The following is a 23013-nucleotide window of genomic DNA, read 5'->3' as shown; positions in this document are numbered from 1 at the left end:
AGATTGTTCCAAGTGCTTTCGCTCAGGCAGATCAAATAGATCCTGCTCCGGGGAGCTCACGGTTTCTAAGAATAAGACTGAAGATGGCATGGGGATTGCATGACAGCCTAATGAGACAGCGTGGATCCTTGTGACGCTCGGCGATCTCGCTGCAATAGCCAGCAGTTTCAAGTATTTGGCTGCAAATTAAATCTGTGTTTTGGGAATAGTTGGCATTAAGCAGAGGTGTGTATGAAAAGCAGTTAGCTTGTTTAGCTGCATTTTGAAGAGATTGACAGCTTGGAGGGTTGTGAAACTGTAAATATGAGTTTAGCAGGTTGATCAGTATTCCTGTGGCCCATAATAAAGCAGTTATTTAAAGCAGGGAATGGGATGGTGCAATAAGTCTATGGAAGCTGAGTGAGGGTGCCTCAAGCTTCATGTGTTTTGCACTTGTTCTCCGAAACGCAGATCCCTCGCACGTTGAGTGTCTGAAGTCAACAGCCGCTGCAGAAAATCTTGACACTGGTCCAAGCTGCTCATCCTGTGTGTTGTGGCATCCTCAGGCCGTGGTTAGCTCACCTCTTTTTTGGGACGTGAAGTGCCAGGTGATGGTATAGGAAGACTGGGAAGCAATGAGGGTGTTGGGGTGGGATGGGTGTCCCTTCCTCCCCTTGCTCCTAGGCTGTTGCTTGTCACTGGACACATTGCTTCCCTCCTTGTGTCCCAAGGGTTAATACACTTTAAGTGAGGCTATTGCAAAGCACTGTAAAAGGGGGGATAGTTATGTCAAGGAAAAAGGCAAAAAGTCAAGTCTTAGACTATTTACCAGATCCCCAAGGTTTCCAAGGTTGCCTGGGGAGTAGAAGACACATAAGCACATCTTGATGGCGAGTCTGAGTTGTCTTTAGAGTCCATTTCCCTGAGTGTTGTCAATTCCTCTCTCACCCGAGTGTCAGTGACTCAGAACATGTGCTGCCACGAGTTTCAGCTTCTTCAAAGTCTACTCCTGAAACGGCACGAGTAGTCCATGAATCATCGTTGTGTAACTTCTGTGGACATGGTTGACTCACTCGTGTTTGGTTAGAGAAATGTTTAATTAATCTTGTAATGTAGGTCTGGATGACAAAGGGGGACATTTCCACCGGCACAGAAGGAGGTTAGCTTTGCGGCTGCCGTGGAAGTCGGTGGGAGCTGGTTACCTCCTCTCTGGCGTTGAGTTGTTGCTAAGGTATGGGAACAAAAGGGAAGCAAGGCTAAATCTCTCCTCTGAACCTGCATTCCTCTTCAGATGCTTTTACCCAGTCTAGGTTGCTAAGTTACAGCTGAAATATATTCAAGGTTAAGAAATAGTCTTCAGTTTGGTGTAATTACATGTACCAGAGGATGTTTGCTTTCAACCAAGCTGCCATGATGTTTTCTGCGATAGTCTTCCCCCCGTGTCCCTTCTTTCATTTGCTATCTTGAGAGCAGAGAAGACTAGTTTCATGCCACGCTCACTGCCAAGCTCCTGCTTGCTCTGTACAAACCGTATTGACAATTTCTGTGGTACTAGCAGTTTTCCCAGAACCCCAGGTCCATGCAAAGAAGAGGGAATAGCTGGGTTCATCCCCCTGCCCTCTCCTTACAACTTGCAGTCGCTCAACCAGAGTTGCTAACATCCCCCTCCCACTTTCCTGCAAAGTATTAAGTTTCTATAAATAAATTCTCCAACAGTGGGCTAATAAAGCCATTGCATCCCCTTACTGTCAGAAAGGAAAATATGTACCAACAAGGAATCTAAAATAAAATTTGCCCTTTATCTTTTCATTTCCTGCTTCCATTTAAAGCCTTTCACATTAAATGTTTTGTCTCCTGCTGACATGACAGCTGATGCTGTGCCTTATTTATGGGGCGCAGAGTCAGGGCGCTGTGCCAGTTCTCCTGGAAAGATCAACGTGAATCGGAGAAGAAAAAGCACGGCCAGTGAGTCCTGCCCGAAGGCATGGCCCCTGTCCGAAGCAATTGCTCCCCAATGCCTGCCCTGGGATTTCCACCGTGACTTCGTTCAACCTTTAAATAACAGCCGCCAGGTAGGTGTTGCAAAAGGTTTTTGTTCATGTTCGTTAGCGGACCCTCGCTACAGCAGAGAGCGAGGTGCGAGTCCTGTCCCACCTCCCTCCCCCTCGGAGGGCTGCCAGCAGCTGCAGAGCAGACTCCAACATGGGGAGCAGACCTCTGTGCTAACCTCAAAGTAGCACGTTATTTTTGTAGAGACACTTCTGTAAGGCTGGTGAGGTCTGATGCAAAGCCCACGGGTGTCTTTGAATTGGCTCTCCCAGGTGAGGAGACACCCAGTGGGTTGTGGAAACTTTGCTTGGCTTCGAGCTCGTCTCGCCCAGGGGCAGAGCGTGGGCTCTGTGCTGTGGGACCCCCCCCCGTGCTCCCCCTTCCCCGGCTCCTGGCAGAGCAGCGGCTCCCCAGGGACGTGCTCTCGGGTGGCAGGAGGACTCCAGAGCCTCCGCTGATCTCCCCTCTGACGGAGGAGACCGCCTGCCATGTGTCACTTTGCAGCGACCTGCCGTAGGGCCAGATTCAGTGTTTACATCCCGGCTCCAAAACAGCTCTTGGCATCCAAACAGCAACAGCAGAGGAAAACACCCTAGGGTGGCAAGGAGCTGCTGCTCGGGGGCATGGAGCCACTTCCATGTAAAACAGCTCAGGAGTGGGTCCCAGGGAGCTGCTCCCTCTGGGAGAGCAGCTCCTGCTTTGCTCCCAGCTGGGGTCCCAAAGGTGCCACCAGCAGCAAGGACACCTCGACAAGGGTGTGTTTGCCAGCCGGCGGGTGAGGCTCCAGCACCCATCAGCAGCACGAAGGGTATTTCCAGCCCCAGGGCCGGCTCGGGGCGAGGGAGGGAGCCAGCCTGGCTGCCGGGCCCGGGGGGCTGTCCTGGCAGCACCCTGCCACGGCCGCAGCTCCCGTGCCACGGCTGCAGCTCCCGCCTGGCACCGCTGCCTGTCCGGGGAGAGAGGAGAATAAAACAAGAGCAAATACATGAGGACGGTCCAAAGTCTTTGGAGATGCAAAGGGAAAAACCTGCGCTGTCGGTGCCTGTGCAGGAGGGGAAAGGAGGGGTGCAGCGCACAGAGTTGGTGTCAACTCCCTGCGTGTCCTCAGCAGTTTTTGTTGGTCTTTAGTTGCTTTTTCTTTAACGTCCAAGGCAAGCCTCAGTCACGCAGTTTCACTCCAGCTCTCCCGCAGATATAAATTTAGTCCTTTAATATGAGAAGGGCCCGGTGCAGGTCATGTCAGGATCAGGCTCGGTTGTGCTGAGGTTACCCGGGGGCTGGGGACCAGGCAGCCCTGGCTCACTCGAGGCTTGGCCTCTGCTTTTATTAATGACAGCGTGCCCACCCTGCCTCGAGTCCGTGCCGGGCTTGGAGAGGTTTGGAGTCAGGACTGAGGCTGCAGCTTGCAGGCTAGCCAAGGGTAATAATATCTTTGTGCCTGTAATTAGTTCCTAATTAGCATAGTTTTAATACGAGACAGAGTTACTCTCCCCTTAGAGCACTCTGCTTTTTACAAGAGGCTGAGTAATTGCCTCTGCGGCTGCTCGGCAGCGGCAATCAGCCCGGCTGCCTGTGCGGGGACCCCGCAGCCGCTCACAGGCTCCGGCTCGGGCATCCTCCATGTGTTTGTTTTAATGGAGCGATAACTGCAAAGGACATGTCTCCTGGCCTGGCAGTACGCCCGACATAAAAATGACATTGCTTCAATTAACACATGCATTAAAAATACATACAATATCCAGCAGGATGGGCTTCTGCAAAGGAGAAAGGTGTGTGTTGGTGACGTGCTGCAGCAGCCGGACACCCGTGCTGGGCTCCCCGGGGCCACAGGGCAAACCTGGGTGCTCGGTCCTGCCTCTCGCTGAGCCCAAGGGATCCCCCCAGCATGGGCCTGGCCCCCTCCTACCAGCAGGATGATGATTAGATTTAAAGCCTGATGTGTTTGGGGACTGCATACTGGCTCAGCTTCTCTTTTGGGGGACTTTTGGAGCAATGTGCTATAGCGCGTGAAGGACAATAAGGGCTGCCGGGACCTGCTGCTCGCCCGTTCCACCCATGTGGCAGGCACGGCAAGGGGGAGCTGGCTTGGAGACCTGCCCTGCCCCGTCTGTCCTGGAAAAGGAGGAGGAAACATCAAGACCAGCCTGACACGCGGGACAAGAGAAGGAAGAAGCAGATGCTGGGAACCAGCATGTTCCTGCTGCTGGGATGGTCCGTGATGCTGAGCCGTGGCCCGCGGACACCTCGTCCTGCGACGCTGAGCCCTTTCCAGAGACACAGGAGAGCCAGCTGCTGCCTGCAGCCGTCACCCCTGGGCTGCTGAAAGGCAAGAGGTGCTTCAGCCCTGGGACAGCTCTGGGCTGTGCTACCTGTACCCCTGTCCCGGGAGAGCCAGGCTTTTGGTGGTAAGCCTAGCAGGGACCACAGCCCAGGTGGGATGGAGGAGGCAGCAGCTGGGTCCGGGTCTGCATCGGCATCCCCAGCTGGGACTGCAGCCCCAGGTCTGGGCTGGCCCTTCCTCGCTCTGCTACCCCCTTTAACGGCACCTAAACCACTGAAAGCCTCCACCTCTCACGAGGGATACGTCATCAAGCGCGAGTTCTCCGCAACCCCACAGCAGCGAGGTTTAAGGATAACCTATAGCTCAGCCGCTCGGCCGAGGGGATGCGATCAGGGATGAGACGGTGGCGAGGGGGAGGACGGGAGCGTGTTCCCCATCCCCGAGCAAGGCGCCCTGCCTGGAAAGGTCGCTCAGTCTCCCCCAGCCACGTGTGTTTTACTCCCAGCCTGTCCTCTCCCCTGGCCTCCGGCTGCTCCAGGGCCTTCACGGCACAGGCGATGCCGAGGAGAGCCGAATCGTGGCTGGGGGACGTTTCACCCCATCGCTGGAAGGCGGCGAGGTACCTTAGGGGAATTTACACCCTGAGTTTTTGACACCTGTATTGTGTTTTGCTGAGATTGGCCGACGGGTTCAGAAATTGGTGGTGGGGGATGCACCGTGGCTGGCCTTGCAGAGCGCCCACATCAGCTATTTTTCCGTCAGAAACCAAGATTTTAAAAAAGAAAAAAAAAAAAAAAACACTTTCCTGAAAACACTTTCCTGAACTAATATCCCAGCATAAAACAGAGTGAAGTCAGGGCTCAGGAATCAGGGTCTTTGTTTCATCCTTGTCTTTAATCTTGGCCTCTGCCCCCGACCATCAGTTCGATCCCTCTGGTCTTGGTAAGCCTGTTTTCTCCCCTCCAGTTAGGAAGAATTACCACATCCATCAATCGTTATCTCAACAGCGAGATTTTCTTCCCAACCTCCCGCTGTTTTGCTGCAAAGCCCTCCCAGCGCCTTCCCCATTGCAGCCTGCGGGGCCCCAGTCGTGGGCACTGGTTTGCTGATGTCCTCGAGTTACTGTTGGGGACCGGTCCGGGTCCCCTAGGACGGGGGGAGGAGAGCGGGCACCCCCCCCTGCTTGTCCTGGGGCATGTCTGGATCCCCTGAATAATATATGGGTCCTGTCTTCTTGGGATGCACGGGGCTGGCACGGCATGTCCAGAGCATGCCAACCCTTGGCACGTGCTGGAGAGGATACGGGCAGCGGGGCTCTGGAGAGGGTCTGGAGGGGGCCGGGAGGCATGCGCTGTCCTTGGCTCGCTGGAGGAGACAATTTGGCCCTGGCAGGAAGCTCCCCGGGACTTTTCCATTCCCCCACCGGTCCCAAAGCGCCGGGGTGTCATTTTTCCCTGCACGAGGCTGTTGCAGGGTCGGGGCTGGGCGGCTGCGGGCTCCGCTCCCTGATCCGCTCACCCGCTGCATAGCTTTGGGCAAACCCTGGTCTCGCCCTGGGCCTTGCCCCCCTTGCCATAAATAGCTTTTCTTTGCTAAACCCCTTTAGCTCAGCGGTTCGGTCTGCCCCGCGGTATCCCGGCTCCTCTCGCCACCTCCCCCCAGCCATCGCAGCCCCTCCGTCCCGTCCTCCCCTGCATCGCCCCGGCGTGTTTGCCCCACGCAGGGAGCAAAGAGTCGGTGGGTTTCTTTGCTGGGAGCTCCGTGAAGCTGGTGTCCGTCCCGCTCCCACCGCCAGCCCCCTGCCCTCTCCCTGCCGGGGAGCAGCCGGGCTCCCAGCCCGCTCCTGCGTGGAGGTGAGAAACGCCGGTGGGGCCGAGCCGGGGGGGCTTTTACAGGCGGTACGGTGGAAAACAGGCTGGAAAAAAGCAACAGTTGTTTTCCTGGAGGGGCGATTACGCAAGGGAGCCAGAGCGTGGCCACGCTTTCTGGAAAGCCTTGCACGCGGCTGGCCCCTTCTCCCTCCATCCTTAATCCTCTCGCACACGCAGCTTTGTTTTCCTTTAACACCCAAGGGTGTCTCTCCCCACTTTAAAGCTCAGCTGTCAGCTGGACATACCAGGCGCTTGCCAGCATCGACGGCAGCAGTCAGGTGATGGCCCAAATGTCCACAAGCTCTCCCCGCTCCCTCATTTCTCGTACTCGAGCCACACCAAGAAGCAGCGAGAAACCCAGCCCAGGCAGCACCCCGAGCCCACGCTCGCCGCCGAGCCCAGACCGGCCACATACACCCAGCAGGTAAGATCCGGGGCGGCTTCTGCATCAGCATCAGCCACCTTCCAGGGCAGGATGAACAAACACTTGATTTTGGAGAGCGAGTGGGATATTATTAGGAAGGCTCCAAGCGCAGCCGTGGCTTGCGGGAAGGGGTGGGAGCGAGGGGGACAGCCGGCACCTGGGGGGCTACTGCAAGCCTCTGGAGCAACTCGGGGTCTGCAAAAATCAGCCTGGTGGCTTTCGGTTCTCCGTCGCGCTCATGGCGTTGCCAGAAAGCGCGGGGATGCTCGGCAAAAGGGCATGCTCGGCAAAAGGGCAGAAGGTGTTTGGTGGTGTGAAAGGCAGAAGTAGGGCAGGGGGACAAGGGGACCCGAACCCTTTCCCGTGGGACGCAGTGGCACCATATCCCCCCGTCCCACGGCACTGCTGGCAGCCCTGAGCTTCCTACCGCGGTCCAAAGGCACGGTCCAAAGGCACGGTCCAAAGGCACGCTCCCGTGTCCCACCAGGAAGCCCAGCCCTCGGCAGCCCCGCCGCTGCCCTGCACCGTCTCCTGAAGCCCATGCCAGCCCCGGGGTGGGCAGGGGGCTGTCAGCAGCCTGCCAGCCCCTGCTAACGCAACTCCCATCCCTCCCCATCGATCCTGCGGCTTCCCGCAAAGCAGCCAAATCAGCCCTTCGGTGCTGCAAACTGTATCTTTGCATCTTCTTCGTGAGGGACGCGGGGACCAGTCCTCAACTTTATGAACATCATTTTCTTTCAGGAAAGGAAAATGTAAGATAAAAGAGCTGAGGGTTTCTGCACGTAAGGATTTATGGCAGGATGGTTTGAGCTGGGTTTCTTGCCGAGAGCTGAGCTTTTCACTCCCAGCGTGATGCTGCCCTGCAACTATTTCTGACTTTGGCTGTAGTCGAGGGAAGAGCAGGAAAGGCAGATTTGAAGGCTCACTGAGGGTTGCAGCTGCTTGCCCGCCCTGCTTGCTTGCCCGTGCAAACAGCCCAAGTCTGTTTTGAGCCCTGCTAGGATGGGCGCTGAGCTGGAACCGGCAGGATTTTCCTTATGGCCAAGGCATCGCGGAGTTTGGAGGCACGAGGCCAAAGACTGAAGGGAAATGGGGCAACTGGGCTTTGCCCGCACCTTGCTCTTGGGCTGGGCTGGTGCTCGGTGCAGGAGCTGGCTTTGAATCCAGGCCAGCTCCAGTACCAAGAGCTATGGACGTGCAGATCTCTTCAAATGAACAGCCACGTTATTTTCTTCCCTTTTAACAATACAAAAAATTAGCAGCACCCTGCAGTGCTTGAAACCTGACTTTGCAGCAGGGTTTGGGATGCTCCAGGGAGCTGGGTCGCCCAGAGGTGAAGGTGCTGACCACAATATGTAACACCGAGAACATGGTCCCGTGCTGACAGAGCGCTTGTTTTTAAAGTGATTTTGCCTTTTAATATTCCAAAGTATTTCTGCCAAGAGGACAGAAGGTTTCAAGGCACGGGCTTTCTTGTAGGGCCAGGCTGTCTGCATTTTGCCCCCAGCGTGGTAGACTCAGAGCCACAACGTTTCTGCTTGGGATGGGATGGAGTAGGCACTAATTAAAGATTAGAGAATTTAATCTGCTTGATTTCTTTTGGCCGTGTTTAGAGTTGGGAATAAATAACCTGTTTAGCTCAGACTCTTTCGACATTTAGCCCTAAATGAGAGCAGGGCAGAGGGTCACGGTACCTGGCAATCAGTGCCCCTGAATACCCTGGCTTGTGCTGCCGGCAGAGCCGTGGTCTGGCCGGTGCCAATCAGCCTGGCAGGTCCTCGTTACGTATACGCCATCGTTAGAAATGCAAGTCCATCTCCGGCCAGTGATGCTGCTGGGATGCACTGGGGGGGCAGCCGGAGTGTTCTGACAGTCACCGGGGAGAAGAGCCAGGGAGATGCGTGTTTGCGGACGCTTTGAAGTGTGTCGGGGCTGGCTTCTGGACAGGGGAGTTCTCTATACAGAGAAGTATTTTCCTTCCCCAATATTTTCTGACTCATCTTCATCTGCAGCGCCTGGGATGCTGCTTTTTTTTTTTTTTTTTTTTTTTTTTTTAGCTAGAGGAAAAATATTCAAGGTTTCTGGTTTTGTTTTTGAGGATACAGATTTATCGGTAATTCCATGTATTTTTAGCAATACAAATATCTTCTGGCATTCGCGATAACTTGAGCCGGCAGAAGTGATGTATTTCAAGATTGTCTTGTTTCAGAGGAGCTCAGAGCAGCTCAGTAAGTGTTTGCGGTAACATTTATCCGCTCCGAATGGACGAGCTGCTTCAGAACAAAAACTAAATGAAAAGAGCCCCTTTCTCTTACTGCAAATCTTGCTCCGAGTTTTGCTTAAGAGAAAACAATAAGAACCTTATCAAATTGTGGGGTTTTTTTTCCCCCAGCTCTCTTCACAGTGCCAAGGTTGCCAGAACTGTAAGTGTGTTATGTCAGCCGAGTTTCAGCCTTGGACTGTCTCTGAAGCAATAAATACTGGATTGAAGTCATGTTGCGCACTCTGCTCCAAAGAGGTGTTATGACAAATCCACTTGCTTTTTGCTTTTCTCCTTTTTTAAGGAGGGGAGGAGGGGGAAGAAAAAAAACCCACAACAAACCTACAGCTTTCAAGGGAGAAATCCTCTTTAAAAGTTGCCACAACTTAACAAAACGCTAAATGCTTTTATTAACTTCTAGAAAGGCTCTGAAGAGCTGCTTTCTTCCCCAGCTGAAAAGTACTCATCTAAGTGGCCGGGCTTTGTTCCTTCCACGCCGGTGCAGGCTGGTAATTGTAGAGTAGAAATTCCTCTCCGAAGTGTGCGGTGACGAAAGAATAGAAAAATGGGGGGAGAAAAAATACCCCCACCTTGGGGGAAGGTAAAGGAGCCGCTCCGTGTGTTTTGGAGGTAGGAGTGTTTCTGCTCCCCTTTCTCTGCCTTCAACCCACTTCATCCCACTCCTCCAGGCGAAAAACAAAATGGGCACCTGCGCCGAGTGCTTGTGTGCTGGGTGGTTTAATTGCAGCAGGAGGCTCATGAAGGGGAAATTTAAGCAGCAGAGCTTTGGCTCTTTGTTGCGGGATGAGGAATGCGCTGCGTTTTAGTGGTTAAAGCTCCCAGGTTGGGCTGTAAGCGCTGGCACCGGAGGAAAGGCTGAGCCTGCGCTCCTTGCAGAGACCCGGGAGCAACCTGGCAGCCAGTTGCCCGCGATGGGAAGCTCCGGGTTTATTCCTGGTGGGAGCAGGGAGGTACCACCGTCCCTCTGCTATTCGGTGTCTGCTGGTCAAGGAGGGGGTGATGGTGCTGCCCCTGTCCCAGCAAGGCGTGGGGCCGGGAGAGGTGGTGCCCCTCACGCCCACCAACACATCCTGGAGGCTTTGGTAGAGAGAAGGATCTTCCAAAGACGTTATTATCTACTGCACTGGGTAAAAATCGGATGCAAAACTCCCCGAGCTTGGCTGAAGTTGGAAGAACAAGGAGCAAGTCACCCGTGCTAACGGGCAGGCAAACCAGGGCTCTGCACACCCCTTTTTGAGGGCTGCAGGAACATGGACCGGTCCTCAAAAAGATGATCCCCCCCCCCCCCCTTGCTTTTAGTTTGGGGTCTGGAGTGTCTTCCTCTGATTTTACTGCCTCGACGGTATGAAGCCATAGTGCTTTTCCAGTGTAAATATTAGCTCAGCTGCCTTTTTGTCTTCCTCAGCGGCTATGGGATTCTCCTGCCCGATGTCCACCAGAGCAAGAGCCATCCATGGGCTTCTTGCAAAGAATAAAGTGAAGGGGTGGGTGTTGCTGAGTGCTTGCAAGAGAAACCAAGGCAGTACAGCACAGATGTGGTCCATGTCGGGGCTTTTCCTACCTTACTGTTTTAGAGCCAGGACTTTTTGCTGTCTAAGTCAAGGAGGAATTTCTCTCGGGGCTAGAATCAGGAGCGGATCTGTTGCTGGACGCTCCCCTGGGCTGTAGCAGAGGGCAGGGCTGGAGAGCTCGGGGTGTGCTTGGGTGCGAACCGTCTCGGTGCCGGTTTGACACGTCCTCGTGCCACGTGTTAGCACGGTGGAGGAAACGCTCCTATTAGTGCTCTGGTGTTAACTGACAGGGAATGTCCCAAACTGAGGTTTCTGTAGAAGGTGCGGAAAATGTTGCTAACCTCATCAGCAGTGTTAAGAGGCAAGGGACTGCCCAGGGAGGTGAGCTTGCAGAGGCTTTATTAATAAACCTCCTTTGCAAGGAATGTCCTAGCTTGGGAAGGACTAAGACCATCGTTAACACTGTCTCGTAAGGCAAACTGGGGCTATTTCACAGCAAGGGGTGTCATTAATACAGCGTATTAATAACCCGGCGTTACTGGTCCAAGGAATGCCCTGATCCAGCTGGTTTGACCAGGCCACCGCATTAACTTGATAGCTCTTCTCGATCATTCCCCTCTGTTTCTTTTGCCCCCAACAGGTCTAAATTGGGTCTTTTCTGCACTCTGCACTTCAGGCTGGGGCTTCCTGCCAGCCCCTGGGCACCTAAAGATCTCATCCCACCCGGCTGCGCCCTCGATGCCCAGCCCCGGCTGCGGCACAGGCTGCCGGCGGGCGGCACGGGGGCACGCGAGGCCAGGCTGAGCTCCCAGCCCTGCCGGGATGCCGGCGCAGATGGTGGCTTTGCGGTGCCTCGTCCCCTTTTCTCACGCTCCCCCATACCCTCTGTTTTGCAGACGCCGTCGGTGAAAACCCAGAGGAGGCGTTAACCGGCCCGGCGCGGTATGTCCCAAACCCCGCTTCCGATCCCCCTTCGCTGCTACTAAAGGGGAGCGAGCCCCCCCTCCACCTTTCGCCCGGCACCATGGTGGGGCAGAGCCCCCTGGACCCCAGCGAGAGCAGGACCGCCGTCCTCCTGGAGCCCTTCGTCCATCAGGTGGGCGGCCACATGAGCATGATGAAGTACGACGAGCACACGATCTGCAAGCCCTTGGTCTTGCAGGAGCTGAGCTTCTACGAGTCGCTGCCCTTGGCCATGAGGCAGTTCACGCCCCAGTACAAAGGTAAGGGGAGACGCTGGGGAAGGAGCGAAGGGCTGGCGGTGTTGTCACCAGGATGAGTCCTGAGATTGGGATAAGGGGCTAGTGGCAGCGCGGGAGGTACCGGCTGGCTCGGTCGGGCTGGGTCTGAGTCGTGGAGCCCCATGGCTTGTGCAGGTTTTGTTAAGCAAGGATGCTTCCCATGTGAGAGTGCGCACACGAGCAGGTCTGTGAGGCTGGGAGGGTTTCCTGGCTCTCTGTGGCTGGGGGGAGTCTCTGATGTCTAATAAGGGTTGAGCGCTGGCTGATGGCACCGAGAGCCTCCCCTCTGCCCATCCCCTTGCTGCCACGGTCAGCCTTGGTAACACAGGGGACTCTCGTTATGTCAAATAGGGCTGAAATTGGTCTGTTCTTGAGGGGGACAGGCATGAGAAGGTGGAGGCTGAGAGCGTGAACACGATCCCCTCCCGGGGAGCCAAGAGCCTGGGCAGCGCAGGATTGGGACAGAGAGGGTAAGAAAAAACACAGAACAAGGGGCAGGAATAGGATGGGGTTTCCCATCCTATTTTTGCAGGTCATGGCCCCAGATAAACTGGTCTGATGGCATGTGAATGGCGGCACTGGATAGGTGCAGGAAAGCAGGGACTAGGAGAGTCTTGTTCAGAACAGGATTCCCAAGATCTGACACGTTATGTGCTCTGTTCAGTAGAGCTCTGAATTAGCATCCCCTGATAAGAAAGGTTTTCTGTACCAGGAGCAGAGCTAAGGGTGCCTTTGCACGACGTGCATGGCCCCATTGCTCCAGGACTTGGTTTTAGAGGAGGTGAAGGTTGGTGTCAGAGGCAGAGAAGTTGGTGAGGGCGAGGAAAGGGTCAGGGCTGGCGCTAGCACAGGCTGGGGGAGGGATGGTCCTTGGGGCCAGCATGAAATACCCAGCCTGAAAAAACAGCCGAGGGATGCATCAAGCACATCGCTTTTGCTGGGTGCTCCGCCTTAGCCAAGCCCTGCTCCCCCCAGCACTCCCGTAAGCACTGGTCCCTGGAAAACCAGAGGCGCAGACCACTTAACTTCTTAAATCCAGGCAGCTGTCCTGCCACGAGCGAGACCTTCCCGAGACAGGGAAGAGCCTCCCGCCTGCCCCTCCGCTCGGTGCCCCCCATCACTGCCCGGTCCCCCCCTTCAGTTTCCCTGTCCCTCAGTCTCCTCGCCCTGAACCACTTTCCCAGCTGACTGTCTCGGCTTAGCTATTGAAAATCGGCTCTTGGTGTCTGTGGGGGTCCTAGCATTTTTTTAAAGCCACCCTCCCGCCCTCCCGTTCTTATTCCCTTGCTATTTCTGCTTTTACTGCCAGACTTGTGCTGCTCATAAAGCTCCTGACCCTGGATTTTTGCGAGAGGCGAGAAGCTCAGCTGTCACGTAAAAACTTAAAATATCTTTTGGTCCTTCAGCGTTACAGAAAAGAGCTCAAAGTGTCAGCCGCGGTTTCGATGCGCTTCCAATCCAATCTCTCCCTTTCCCAGAAAGTCAGGGGCCTTTGTAGATTTATGGGACAATATTAAAAAGATGCTTAAGAAAGAAAACAAGGCTTCCTCTAAGCAATTTTCTTTAGCAGGGGCCAGGGTTTGGTGCTGGAGAGCTGGGCCCTGCTCTGTCTCGCTAATAAAGATGTTAAGCAGTCCCAGCTTATCAGTTCAGGGGTGGCCCAGTTATTAATACCTTTTTGTCTGTTTTTTCTCTTCTATTGCAAGTCCCAGTGAGTTTTGCGACAAGGGGTAATTAAATAGCAATTCTTCTCCAATTTGGCATTGGGCACAGGCATTTTTTATTCTGATTATAACTGTCCCAGCCCTGAATGCCAGGCAAATTAAAGAGGTGGAACATTTTCCCACGAGGGTGATGGGGGGAGATGAGCATCAGGGGGAATAATCCTGAGGTCTTCATCACCCGTTCACATGTCTCCATGTTCCTCATCTCTATTCTTAGGCCGCGGGGCGGGACGGCTCGGGGACCATTATGTAATGATGACATTATGATGTGCAATGTTGATCAAATGTCATCATTCAAATCTAACACCGAGTCGGCTGCTTAAAAAATGCCTACCGCTCGCTTAACCATTTCAGGCAGGTTGGTGACCTTGGGACCGGCTTTCCCTCCACCAACCCCTTGCAAACCTCTGCCTGCCCGGAGCTGAGCTTGCCAAGGGGATGCTGGATTTGTTTTCGAGCCCACTTCTGCTCAGATTCCTATTGCACATGGCAGTAAATAAATGCACTTGTAAATTTAAAAATAAATCCTTGAGGGTAGAGCTACATAGCAAAACGCTCCTGAGGATCCCTGGGATGCCACTAGCATGGCGACAGCACCCGTAAATACCCGCTGGCTGCCTCGCTGGTGCTGGACAGGAGGTGGATTGCGGTTTTGGTGACACTAAAAGGCCAGCAAAGACAAGTTCCTAAATACATCTTTGCTCCCAGACTGATGTTTTCTTATTGCAATAAAAGAGAAGGTCGGCAGCCATGTGTCATAGATTCGTTTTGCACACGTAGGTCACTTGCAGGACGTATGCAAAACCCGTATGGAAGCACACCAGGAAACAAAAGCATTTTTCAAGCCGAGACGTAGGTTTATGAAGGCAGAGTTTTCAGCTGGAAGGAGTGAGAGGATCACATTCCCTTGCAATTTAACGGCTCATTCTTGCCTTTGAAAATCTCCCCATTAATTTTCATATTAATGTAAGATCCTTAAGAACTCTTAGTTTCATGCTATATATAACGTTTTTAGGGCCAGATTGTCAGCACTATGTAGATCAGCACAGCTCCATTGACTTGCAGATACGTAATTGGGACAGTTTTTAAGGTTACAGGCTGCTTTAGTGCCGTAACTGAGGCATAGCGCTAGATTTGGAATCAAGGACTCCGTTCGCCTCGCAGTGACTTTTTAAAAATAAGAAGGGTTTGATTTAGGCAAAAGATACGCTGTCTTTTTTTTCCTGCCTGCCTCCCCTGAAAATTCAAAGCAGGCATCCGAGCCGATAGGAATTTCACTTGCTCTCAGTTATCTGTAATATGGATTTTTTACAAATGGGACTCAGCGGAAGATCAGCTGGGTAACGTTGGAGCCTGAGGAAGACAGAGCTCCCTGCGCTCACCATGACCATCAGCAAAGGACTAAGATAGCTAAAAATATTACTTACCCCCTAATTAAGGTTTCCAGCCCCCCAGCTCCCTTAGCAAAGCAGCCTGTGTGTATTCCTCCCCCATTTCAGTGCAAAATTGGCTGATTTAACCGAGCCTGCCATGCCACGCTGTTTGGGTTAATGCTGATTTTACAGCAAAAGGGAGCAGAAATGGTTGGGGTACCCGAGTAGAGGGGCCGTACGGAGGGCGGGGGGGAAGCGCATCCGAATACAGCTGGAGCTGCAGGGTTATGGGGTGCAGGAGCCGGGGAAGGATGGGCACCCCGAGTCTCACGGAGGTGGCCGGTGGCTGCAGACACACGGGGCTCCTGCAATTCAGGTGGTGAAAACCTCTGTCAGTCAGCAAAACTCAGCGGGCAGGGCTCTGCGCACACACAGAGAGGGCAAATCCTTCTGTCTGTGTTTACTCACTATAATCTCACTTGAAACGGAGAGAAGGGAGTTTGCATATTTATTTGCTTTGGCAAATTTGCTTGAGAGAACAGAGCTCCCTTGTTTGTTAAGCTGCCGAAATGCCTCTCCCCGCAGTGCCCAACAGACCAAGTGAGGGTACCCTGGGGACAGCTGGATAAAACCCAGCTCCACGTGTTGCTGGGGTCTTTCCAGTGACGAGTTTTGCTGGTCCAACAGCCTTGACCGTCCTCTTTTGGATCTGCCTTACTGCAGCTAGGCTTGAAAGCAGCAGGGTACGACTCATGCGGCTGGCATCCCCTCTGAGACCCAAAGGGCGATGCTCTAAAAATGCCTCTGCTGCCTTGAGAGGCTCAGACAGCCCTGACAGAGGGCTGCGGGAGCAGGACTGCGGTTAACAGCCTTTCCCAGAAAGGTCAGAGCTGTCTGGTACGCGAGCCACGGCCCGCTCTGTCATTTGAGATGCGGAGGCAGCCGTCCCCATGCCAGGGATGGGCTGAAACTGGGCTAAATACGTGACGGGCTGAATGGCATTTGAGCCCTGTGATTCCTGTTAGAGTCGGCGAAAATTGCAATGCTAAAATACACAATGTTTTAAGCACTTACGGCGGAAAGTAATAATCCCCGTTCACAGTCATGCTTCTCCTTGTGCATGAACGCCAGACGTGTGAAGGTCCGGTCCCCCCCATCGGCCGTTTGGGTGCTGGTCCTTGGCGCCTGGGGAAGGACACGGCCGTGACAATGTACGGGCATCACGTACGCAGGCAGCGCTGCCAGCCCATGCACATGCCTCTGCCCTTGCTCCTGGGGGCTCTCCAATTAAAGGAAGCAGCTGGCATGCTGGTTGTCTTTGGAAAATTCCTGGTCCCCAACCCTCCCTTTGCCTCCTGCCAATGAAACGCATTTCCAACCTTGCCGTTGTCTCAAAAAGTGAGACCTAAATCCCTCGTCATAAATAAGTCAGGAGCTCCGGTTCCAACGCGGGGGTCTTTGCTGGGTCACTTGCGGCATAGCAGAGCCTGGAGGGACGGAGGATAAAGGAACATGATGTTCAGAGGAGGCAGGTTTCAAGCCGAGCCTTGAGAGGAGCGATCATTAGAAAAGCCTGTGGCTGTTTTCCAGGGTCTCGGACTGATGGTGTTTATTGGGCCTCAAATCAGAGGGGGGATCAGCGTGAGAGGCCACTAAAACACAAGGAGGCAGCTGTCCTGCTAAGCGCCAGCCCTCTCGGGAAGGCTGGACCACCTCGGGCTGGTGCAGATGGTGACCAAGCCTATACGGTAACCCTATACGGGTTGATCTCATTCTGGTTTGGTTTTCCCCCTTTTTGTCCAGGCATCGTTTCCGTGCACCTCAAAAAGGACAGCCTTGGCAACCTGACCCTGATCGCCAGCCCCAGCCTGCAGACGGAGAGCTGCGGCCGGCTGGATAACGCCATCGGCGATTCCTCGGTGACGATATGGCACAAATGCAAGTGGGCTGCCAGCACCGGCACCGGCAGCGAGCACACGCTCGTCAGGTGGAGTCACACGCAGCTCACCAAGACCTTCAAAGACAGGTGAGGGTCTGCTGCTCCCCGCAGACGTCCTCCTGGTCCTGGCCTGCCGCTTTGGGTAGGGTCTAACCGGGATGGTTTTGGTGGCACAACTCCTGGTTTAAGGCAAAGTGAGCAAAAGCAACGCCCAGCTAAGGTGAAGAAAAGCAAAGCCCACCTTGGTGGCTTCACGGTTCATCTCTTTCCCGGCCCGTGGATGGAGCGGGGCAGAGTTGGCTATCGCCGAGATGCTATTGCTCAAATATATGCCTGAAACTCTGCTTTAAACCTGTTTCCTTGGAGTGCAGCACGCTCCAAAAGGAGGAGAGGCCCCATGAGAACAGCCACCAGGCACACAGCACGTAACGGCCTTCTGCTGGTAACCAGCCAGAAGTAGCGGCCTTGAGGTGGTTCGATCCTGTCCTCGTCCCAGGGGAGAGCTGTCTCTGAAAGGCATTGCAGTGCTTGCAAGCACACCGCGACCTTAGGGCTTGCAGAAGTCTTCCGCGAGACATCTTTCATCTCAAACGGGTTCAGAAAAGACCTAGGTCGGCTATGACTGAAGGGAGCAATATTGCTACTGTGAAAACGCTGCCCTCGGCGTGATGGGAGTTATGGGTTTTGGATGAGCGAGACCAAGGAATGACCCTCCAAGGAGAACAAGTCTCCTTGCTCCCTCCCTCCCCTCCTCGAAGCCAGCTCCTCTAAATTGAGCACCATTCCTATTGTTGGACAATTTGCCCGTGTTGTGCCCGTTAGGTAGATAAATAGAGATTCCTGGTCACTGGCACTATGAACGGTGCTTTTCATAGGAGCCAAGCACACTCTGAAATTATAAAGAAAGAAAATATTGGCACCCAGCAATAGCTGGCTTTCTGAAAATTACTTTTACGGAGTAACAAAGGATCTCCGCAGGTTGGACGTGATGAATATGTTTCCTTTGAGAGTCCCTGAAAATTTACCTTATCAAGTTCGAGGCTCTGCAAAAGAGGAGGGGAGGGAATATTCTCTTCTGGAGCTTATAAACCAAACGTGTTCTTTTGTGTGTTTTGTCTAGCTGCCCAGGGAAGATGCTATTGAGGACAGACCTTCAGTACCGCACAGATTCGCTTTTGGAAGATGCAAACAGAAACCAGCCAGAAAGAAACAGCTACAACCCCTGGGGACTGCACTGTCACAGGCAGCACCTGAACCGCATGTCCTCCAAGTATAATGAGAACAAACTTCATCGTATCCTTTTTCCTCTCTTCCCTCCGGCATAGTCTCGGCTACAAATAACAGCTCGTAATCAATGTATGTTTTATTGCAGGGGGTATGCACCCCTCCTCTGCCCAGCCCCTGGGAAAATACAGAATATACAGAATATTGTTGCGCTGTTATCTTCTCCCACTGTTCAGTTGGACTAGATGATCATTGTAGGTCCCTTCCGACTGAAATATTCTATTCTATTCTATTCTAAAAAAAGAAAAAGAAAAAGAAAAAGAAAAAAAAAGCCCACTTCCCATAAAGGGTATTCAGCGTAAGTCAAGGATCCCCTTGGCATACGTCTAAAAACACAACTATATAGGAATTAGCAGCTGCCTCGCCTTTTATTTTCCTGTTACACTTCATTACCCACCAGTCATGTGAGTAATACCGTTTAACAACTTCTCCCACACCCACTGGAGTGCGTACAGCACCGAGGCAAGGTGTCGGCCTGACAGCCCAGGGCTACCGTGTCACTAGAGAACGGAGCTGTTGGTGCTTTAATTGGTAGGACTGTACTACAGTAAATTAACTGAAATTGGCAGCAAGGGGCCTACAGCAATGACACGTTGGTAAAATTGGCTCAGAAAGTCTCATTACAGTTGTGAGCTATTGTGGAGAGCGTCAGCAGTTGCTCTGATTTAAGACCTCTCTCAATTAGAATTTAAAAGTATTTGGTTTCCCTTAACTCACGTTCAGAGTTTCTATTGCTTGAAAACGTGGTATCAAAATACAACTATCCCTGCATCCTGGACTTAAAGATGGGAACCCGGCAGCATGGCGATGATGCCTCGGAGGAGAAGAAAGCCCGGCACATCAAGAAGTGTGAACAAAGCACATCTGCGTCTCTGGGCGTTCGCATCTGTGGGATGCAGGTAAGACGGAGCCTCGGTCCTTTTGGTGTTTGCCTGACACACGGCTCGAAACCGAGCTGGAAATCTAAAGGGACTCTTTCCTCTGTTGGTGTAAATTGAAGCGGTTTCATTCCTGTCTCCCTCCAAATACAGGCTGTAAAGAACTGGCCACTCGGCTGTGTGTCCTGTCCTCACGCAGGCGAGGATGCTTAGGGAACAGTATAGAATATGGCACGTATAGGGTAACCCTCTTTGACGTCTGGAGATTTGGCTGCTTTCACAAGCGGTGGCTGCATAAGCACCACCCCGCACCACTGGCACCAGTATGAGCAGCTGGAACCAGTTCACCCCAGCTGAGAACCTGCCTGTACATGAACACAGATTCCCCGCTCGTGCTCAGCTCTTGGCTGCTGCACAAAAAAGAAAAACAAAAAAGCATTCCTTGCTCCGCTCATGCCTTCGCAGAGCTGTCTCATCCTGTCGCCGCAAGAGCGAGGGGGTTATTTTGTGCTAAATATTATGGTTCCTCTTGCTCAAAATCGCTGCCCTTCCTCCTAGAAACCGAAACCACGCATTTGTTTCACTCACACTTCTCAAGCAGGTTTCAAAATGTTGTTCTGCTGTGCCTGAAGGATAATTATGACAATGATGATTATAAAGCACATATATAGCAGCGTAAACACTCGGTGTCAAAGCCTGCGTCCCTTTCTGGTCTCTGACATCCATCTGTTGAGCAGATTATCCTTTAAATTACAACTGGCATGCGAGCTAATTCTAAATTCAATCCCTCGTTTCTTACTCAGTGTTACCAGAGCCTCACATACAAATTTCTGTCTACATCTTGTCTCTCTGCGTTTAAGAAAGCAAGATTATTGCTACCCGTGCATTACGTATTGCGAGAAGGTACAAAGCCGGGGTATTCCCGTACTGCTGCAAACTCCTACCATAGCCAGAGGGGAAATGCTGTAAATCACTAGTGACAGGGCTATGACTTAACAGCTATTTGGGTTTCACAAAGGGGTAATTTATAGCAGTACAACAAGAATCTGCACTAGTGGTTTAAATTGAATAGTTTAAATCTCCAGAAAAGACAGGAGGTGGGATTCAGCGAGAAGCCTGCAGTACATTGCCAGCATTGCTAGATATTGCTAGACTGCAGAGGATTTGTGTCCCATTTCTCAGCTTGGGTCTGAACTTTTTAGATTAGGGTGAAATCCAGAGCTTGGGGAGAACTGAACAACTGAATCTGGATTGTTGCTCTCTTTCCTCAAGGTCTACCAAGCGGACACTGGCCATTTTCTCTGCAAAGATAAGTATTACGGCAGGAAACTCTCACCGGAGGGATTCAGGCAAACCTTGCACCAGTTCCTGTGCAACGGTAACCACCTCCGAACGGATCTCCTGGAGCCCATCATCCTGCGGCTAAAAGCTCTGCTTTCTGTCATTAGGAAGCAAAGCTCTTACAGGTTCTACTCCAGCTCACTTCTCATCATTTATGACGGACAGGAGCACAAGGAGAACACGGCACCCCTGGATAATCACCTTCACCTCCAAAAACCAAACCGCACCACGTCACACGGCACTAATCACTCCAGAGTTGACGTCCGCATGATAGACTTTGCCCACACCACTTTTAAAGGCTCCAAATGCAATCACACCACTTACGATGGGCCAGACCATGGCTATATTTTTGGCCTGGAGAATCTCATCAAAATCCTTCAGAGTATCTCCGAAGGAAAATGACAAATTCTGTGAAATAGCCTGGATTTACTAGTGACCGATAGCCCTGAAAAGTACCGCATTGGGTCAGTTGTATGGGACCCTCACCGCTGCTGGATGTCACGTGCACGGTTTGGAATGAGAGCATGGACAGCTTGCTAGGAAAGTGCAAAAACCGCTGCGTGCCATTACTGAACTCAAGCATAAAAAGCAAAGAGCTGAAAGAACCTGTTCTGCCTGCAATCAATCAGAAGATTTATTTTCCTTTCTTGTTTTACTGCTGTCCTTGATTTATTTGTGAGCCAAAAGAAAGCATTACTTGAAAGAGTCTTAATGATAAAATAGGACCTGCTCACCTCTACACTCACGAAGCCAAGCAGGCTAAGGAGATATTGTGCATTTGAGTGAGACTATTAAAATGAGCTGGCAGGTCTGAACAGATTGCAGCATTACTTTCAACTCATGCTCAACGCTACGGGCTGAACGCAAAGACACAAGCAGGAAAGAAAAAAGCACACCCTGACATTCACGCTCCACGTGCCCAGCACTTGCGAGACGGTCGGGTGTTCTCCGTACAGCGTGGGTGTTGAAACACAGACGTACGAGATGCTGCGGAGGTTCTGTGCTGCTTACGGTGTAAAAGCAGGGGGACCTCAGACCAAGAACTGGACCTTGCACAGGTTTAATATCCCTGCGGGATTGTAACAGGGCATGTTTCAGACACTTTCTAAGCAAGGGGCTCCGTAGGGGCTGGAAGTATGGGAATGCGATGATTCTGTCAGATATCAGTCACCAAAAACATTCACATCAAGGTATTTTTGCTTAAAAAAAAAAGAAAAAAAAAAAGAAAAAAAAAGTGTGAGATTGAGTCAGGGACTAAACATTAAAGGTCACCTAGAAATTCTTTGATACAAATATCCTGTGTGTGCTTGGAAGAGACAATAACAGAAGACTCAAAATAATGTTTACAGCTTTTGTGGACGTATTTTATTATTATGGAACAAACATAATTCCTTCCTGCATGGTGTGGGAAACGTGAAAGAGAAGTCCTTACACAAGGAATAGAGCTACAGAACCCCGTTACTGGGGAGTGGGGATATAAATAAAATTGTCTAAGTAACTCTCACCTGTTGCCCATCTCTTTTTCACTTCCACAGCATCCTTAAGTTACATTATCTTTTGTTTAGGGCTGTATGTTTTGAAGAAAGCCGTTATCTCCACAGGTTTAAACACCAGATCTCAAGGGAGACCCCTTCACTTGTATTTTACTGCACGCGGCTGGTGAATTGCTACAATTTATAGCTGGAAAATTTAAGTCATCTGGCCCAGTTGCATATTTTACTTGGCCTAAAGTCCATCTGGGAAGACCTCATTATTTACTGGATATTGTTCACAGTGTTGCATATTTCTTGCCCACAAACTCAGACGACTATAAAAACTAAGCCACAAACACGGCTTCAACAGTGACAGGATTGAGTCATCAATTGTCTTGGCTCACACGCGTGCACCCGTGGTCCTGTGCTCAGTGCTAATTGCGGCTGGTAATGGGGTTTATACTGATGGGGTTTATACAGACCCACCTCAGCATCTGCATCGCTGCTGAGCCTCCGGCTGGGTGCGCGCACCGGGACGTCAGGTCTGAAAGTGGGGAAGGATGAAGAAGCGTCTAAGCACGACACCAGCAGCTGAGCCCCTCATCAGCAGAGCAGAACACCCCCCTTGGCTGCACCCCTCACCTGCCGTTGCTCCTGGAAAGAAAATGGCAACCTGTTGCTTGCATAGTGATAGAAGGCACCTCGCTCCCTCCCTTTGCACCCCGTATAGACGAGCACATAATTATCAAGTATTTAACCATTTGCCTGCCAAGAGGAGGAGCTCTGAGCCAGCATACAACCTTAGGTACTCTATGTAGAGAAGGGGAAAAACAGGCAAGACTTTCTAGGTTTTAAAACGGCCAGAAGCCAAGCATTACGGTAGCTATTATGTGCTGCGCTGCTGGCTGCCTGGCCCGGGTATCTGCAGCACCGCAGGAGCAAGATCCCTTTGCCAGCAGCACAAAGCACGACGCCTGGCAGCGTAGGCAGCAATCTAGCAAATGAATAGGCAACACCAGGCTGCTCATCAGCTGCCTTTCAAAAACACAGGGGAGGCTGTGAGCCCCCGGGGGTGCTCGGAGCGCTGATTAAGAACAGAGCTGCTCCCTAGGCCTCGACCTTTCGGCGGCCTAGGCCTGCGGGGCCTGAGGGCAGAGCAGCGGCCTGAGGGCCTCGCCTGGCAGTTCTCCCAGGCCTGACCGGGAACGGGGGGGAAGGTGGATGGGGCAGCCTCTTGGCAGCCCCCCCGAGCCCTCCTTTTCGCTGCTGCCCCCCGGGGGACAGCCCTGAGGGGCAGCGCCTGACCCCCCTCAACGCCCTCCCGCCAAGGACCGCCCCGCGCCGCGCATGCGCAGCCCCGCCGGA

General features: G+C 52.5%; 1 protein-coding gene and 1 long non-coding RNA gene across 6 annotated transcripts; one reads left to right on the top strand and one right to left on the bottom strand.

Moving 5' to 3' along the window:
- The first annotated feature begins 83 nt into the window (after positions 1-83).
- IP6K3 (inositol hexakisphosphate kinase 3) lies at positions 84-21680 on the top strand. Of its 5 annotated transcripts, none has more exons than XM_075521756.1 (9): positions 84-225; positions 451-587; positions 1096-1210; positions 1849-2051; positions 11293-11619; positions 16538-16721; positions 17794-17966; positions 18681-18856; positions 20108-21680. In XM_075521756.1, exons 5-9 carry the CDS (start codon positions 11421-11423, stop codon positions 20576-20578), a joined length of 1203 nt encoding a protein of 400 aa, XP_075377871.1. In that variant the 5' UTR covers positions 84-225; positions 451-587; positions 1096-1210; positions 1849-2051; positions 11293-11420; the 3' UTR covers positions 20579-21680. The 5 variants fall into 5 exon arrangements, with proteins under 5 accessions (XP_075377871.1, XP_075377868.1, XP_075377869.1 ...); XM_075521753.1 differs by having other exon boundaries at positions 16538-16760; XM_075521754.1 differs by lacking the exons at positions 84-225; positions 451-587; positions 1096-1210; positions 1849-2051 and adding an exon at positions 6420-6604 and having other exon boundaries at positions 16538-16760.
- LOC142419115 (uncharacterized) lies at positions 21221-22991 on the bottom strand. Its single transcript, XR_012778478.1, has 2 exons — positions 22135-22991; positions 21221-21375 (listed from the first exon to the last, which is right to left on the bottom strand). It is a non-coding gene; the product is annotated as an uncharacterized LOC142419115 (long non-coding RNA).
- Positions 22992-23013: the final 22 nt, after the last annotated feature.

This window comes from Mycteria americana, chromosome 20 (genome assembly GCF_035582795.1).
Source record: "Mycteria americana isolate JAX WOST 10 ecotype Jacksonville Zoo and Gardens chromosome 20, USCA_MyAme_1.0, whole genome shotgun sequence".
NCBI lineage: Eukaryota > Metazoa > Chordata > Aves > Ciconiiformes > Ciconiidae > Mycteria > Mycteria americana.
Note: the sequence above shows the minus strand (reverse complement) of the source record. Positions and strands in the feature narration are given on the sequence as shown.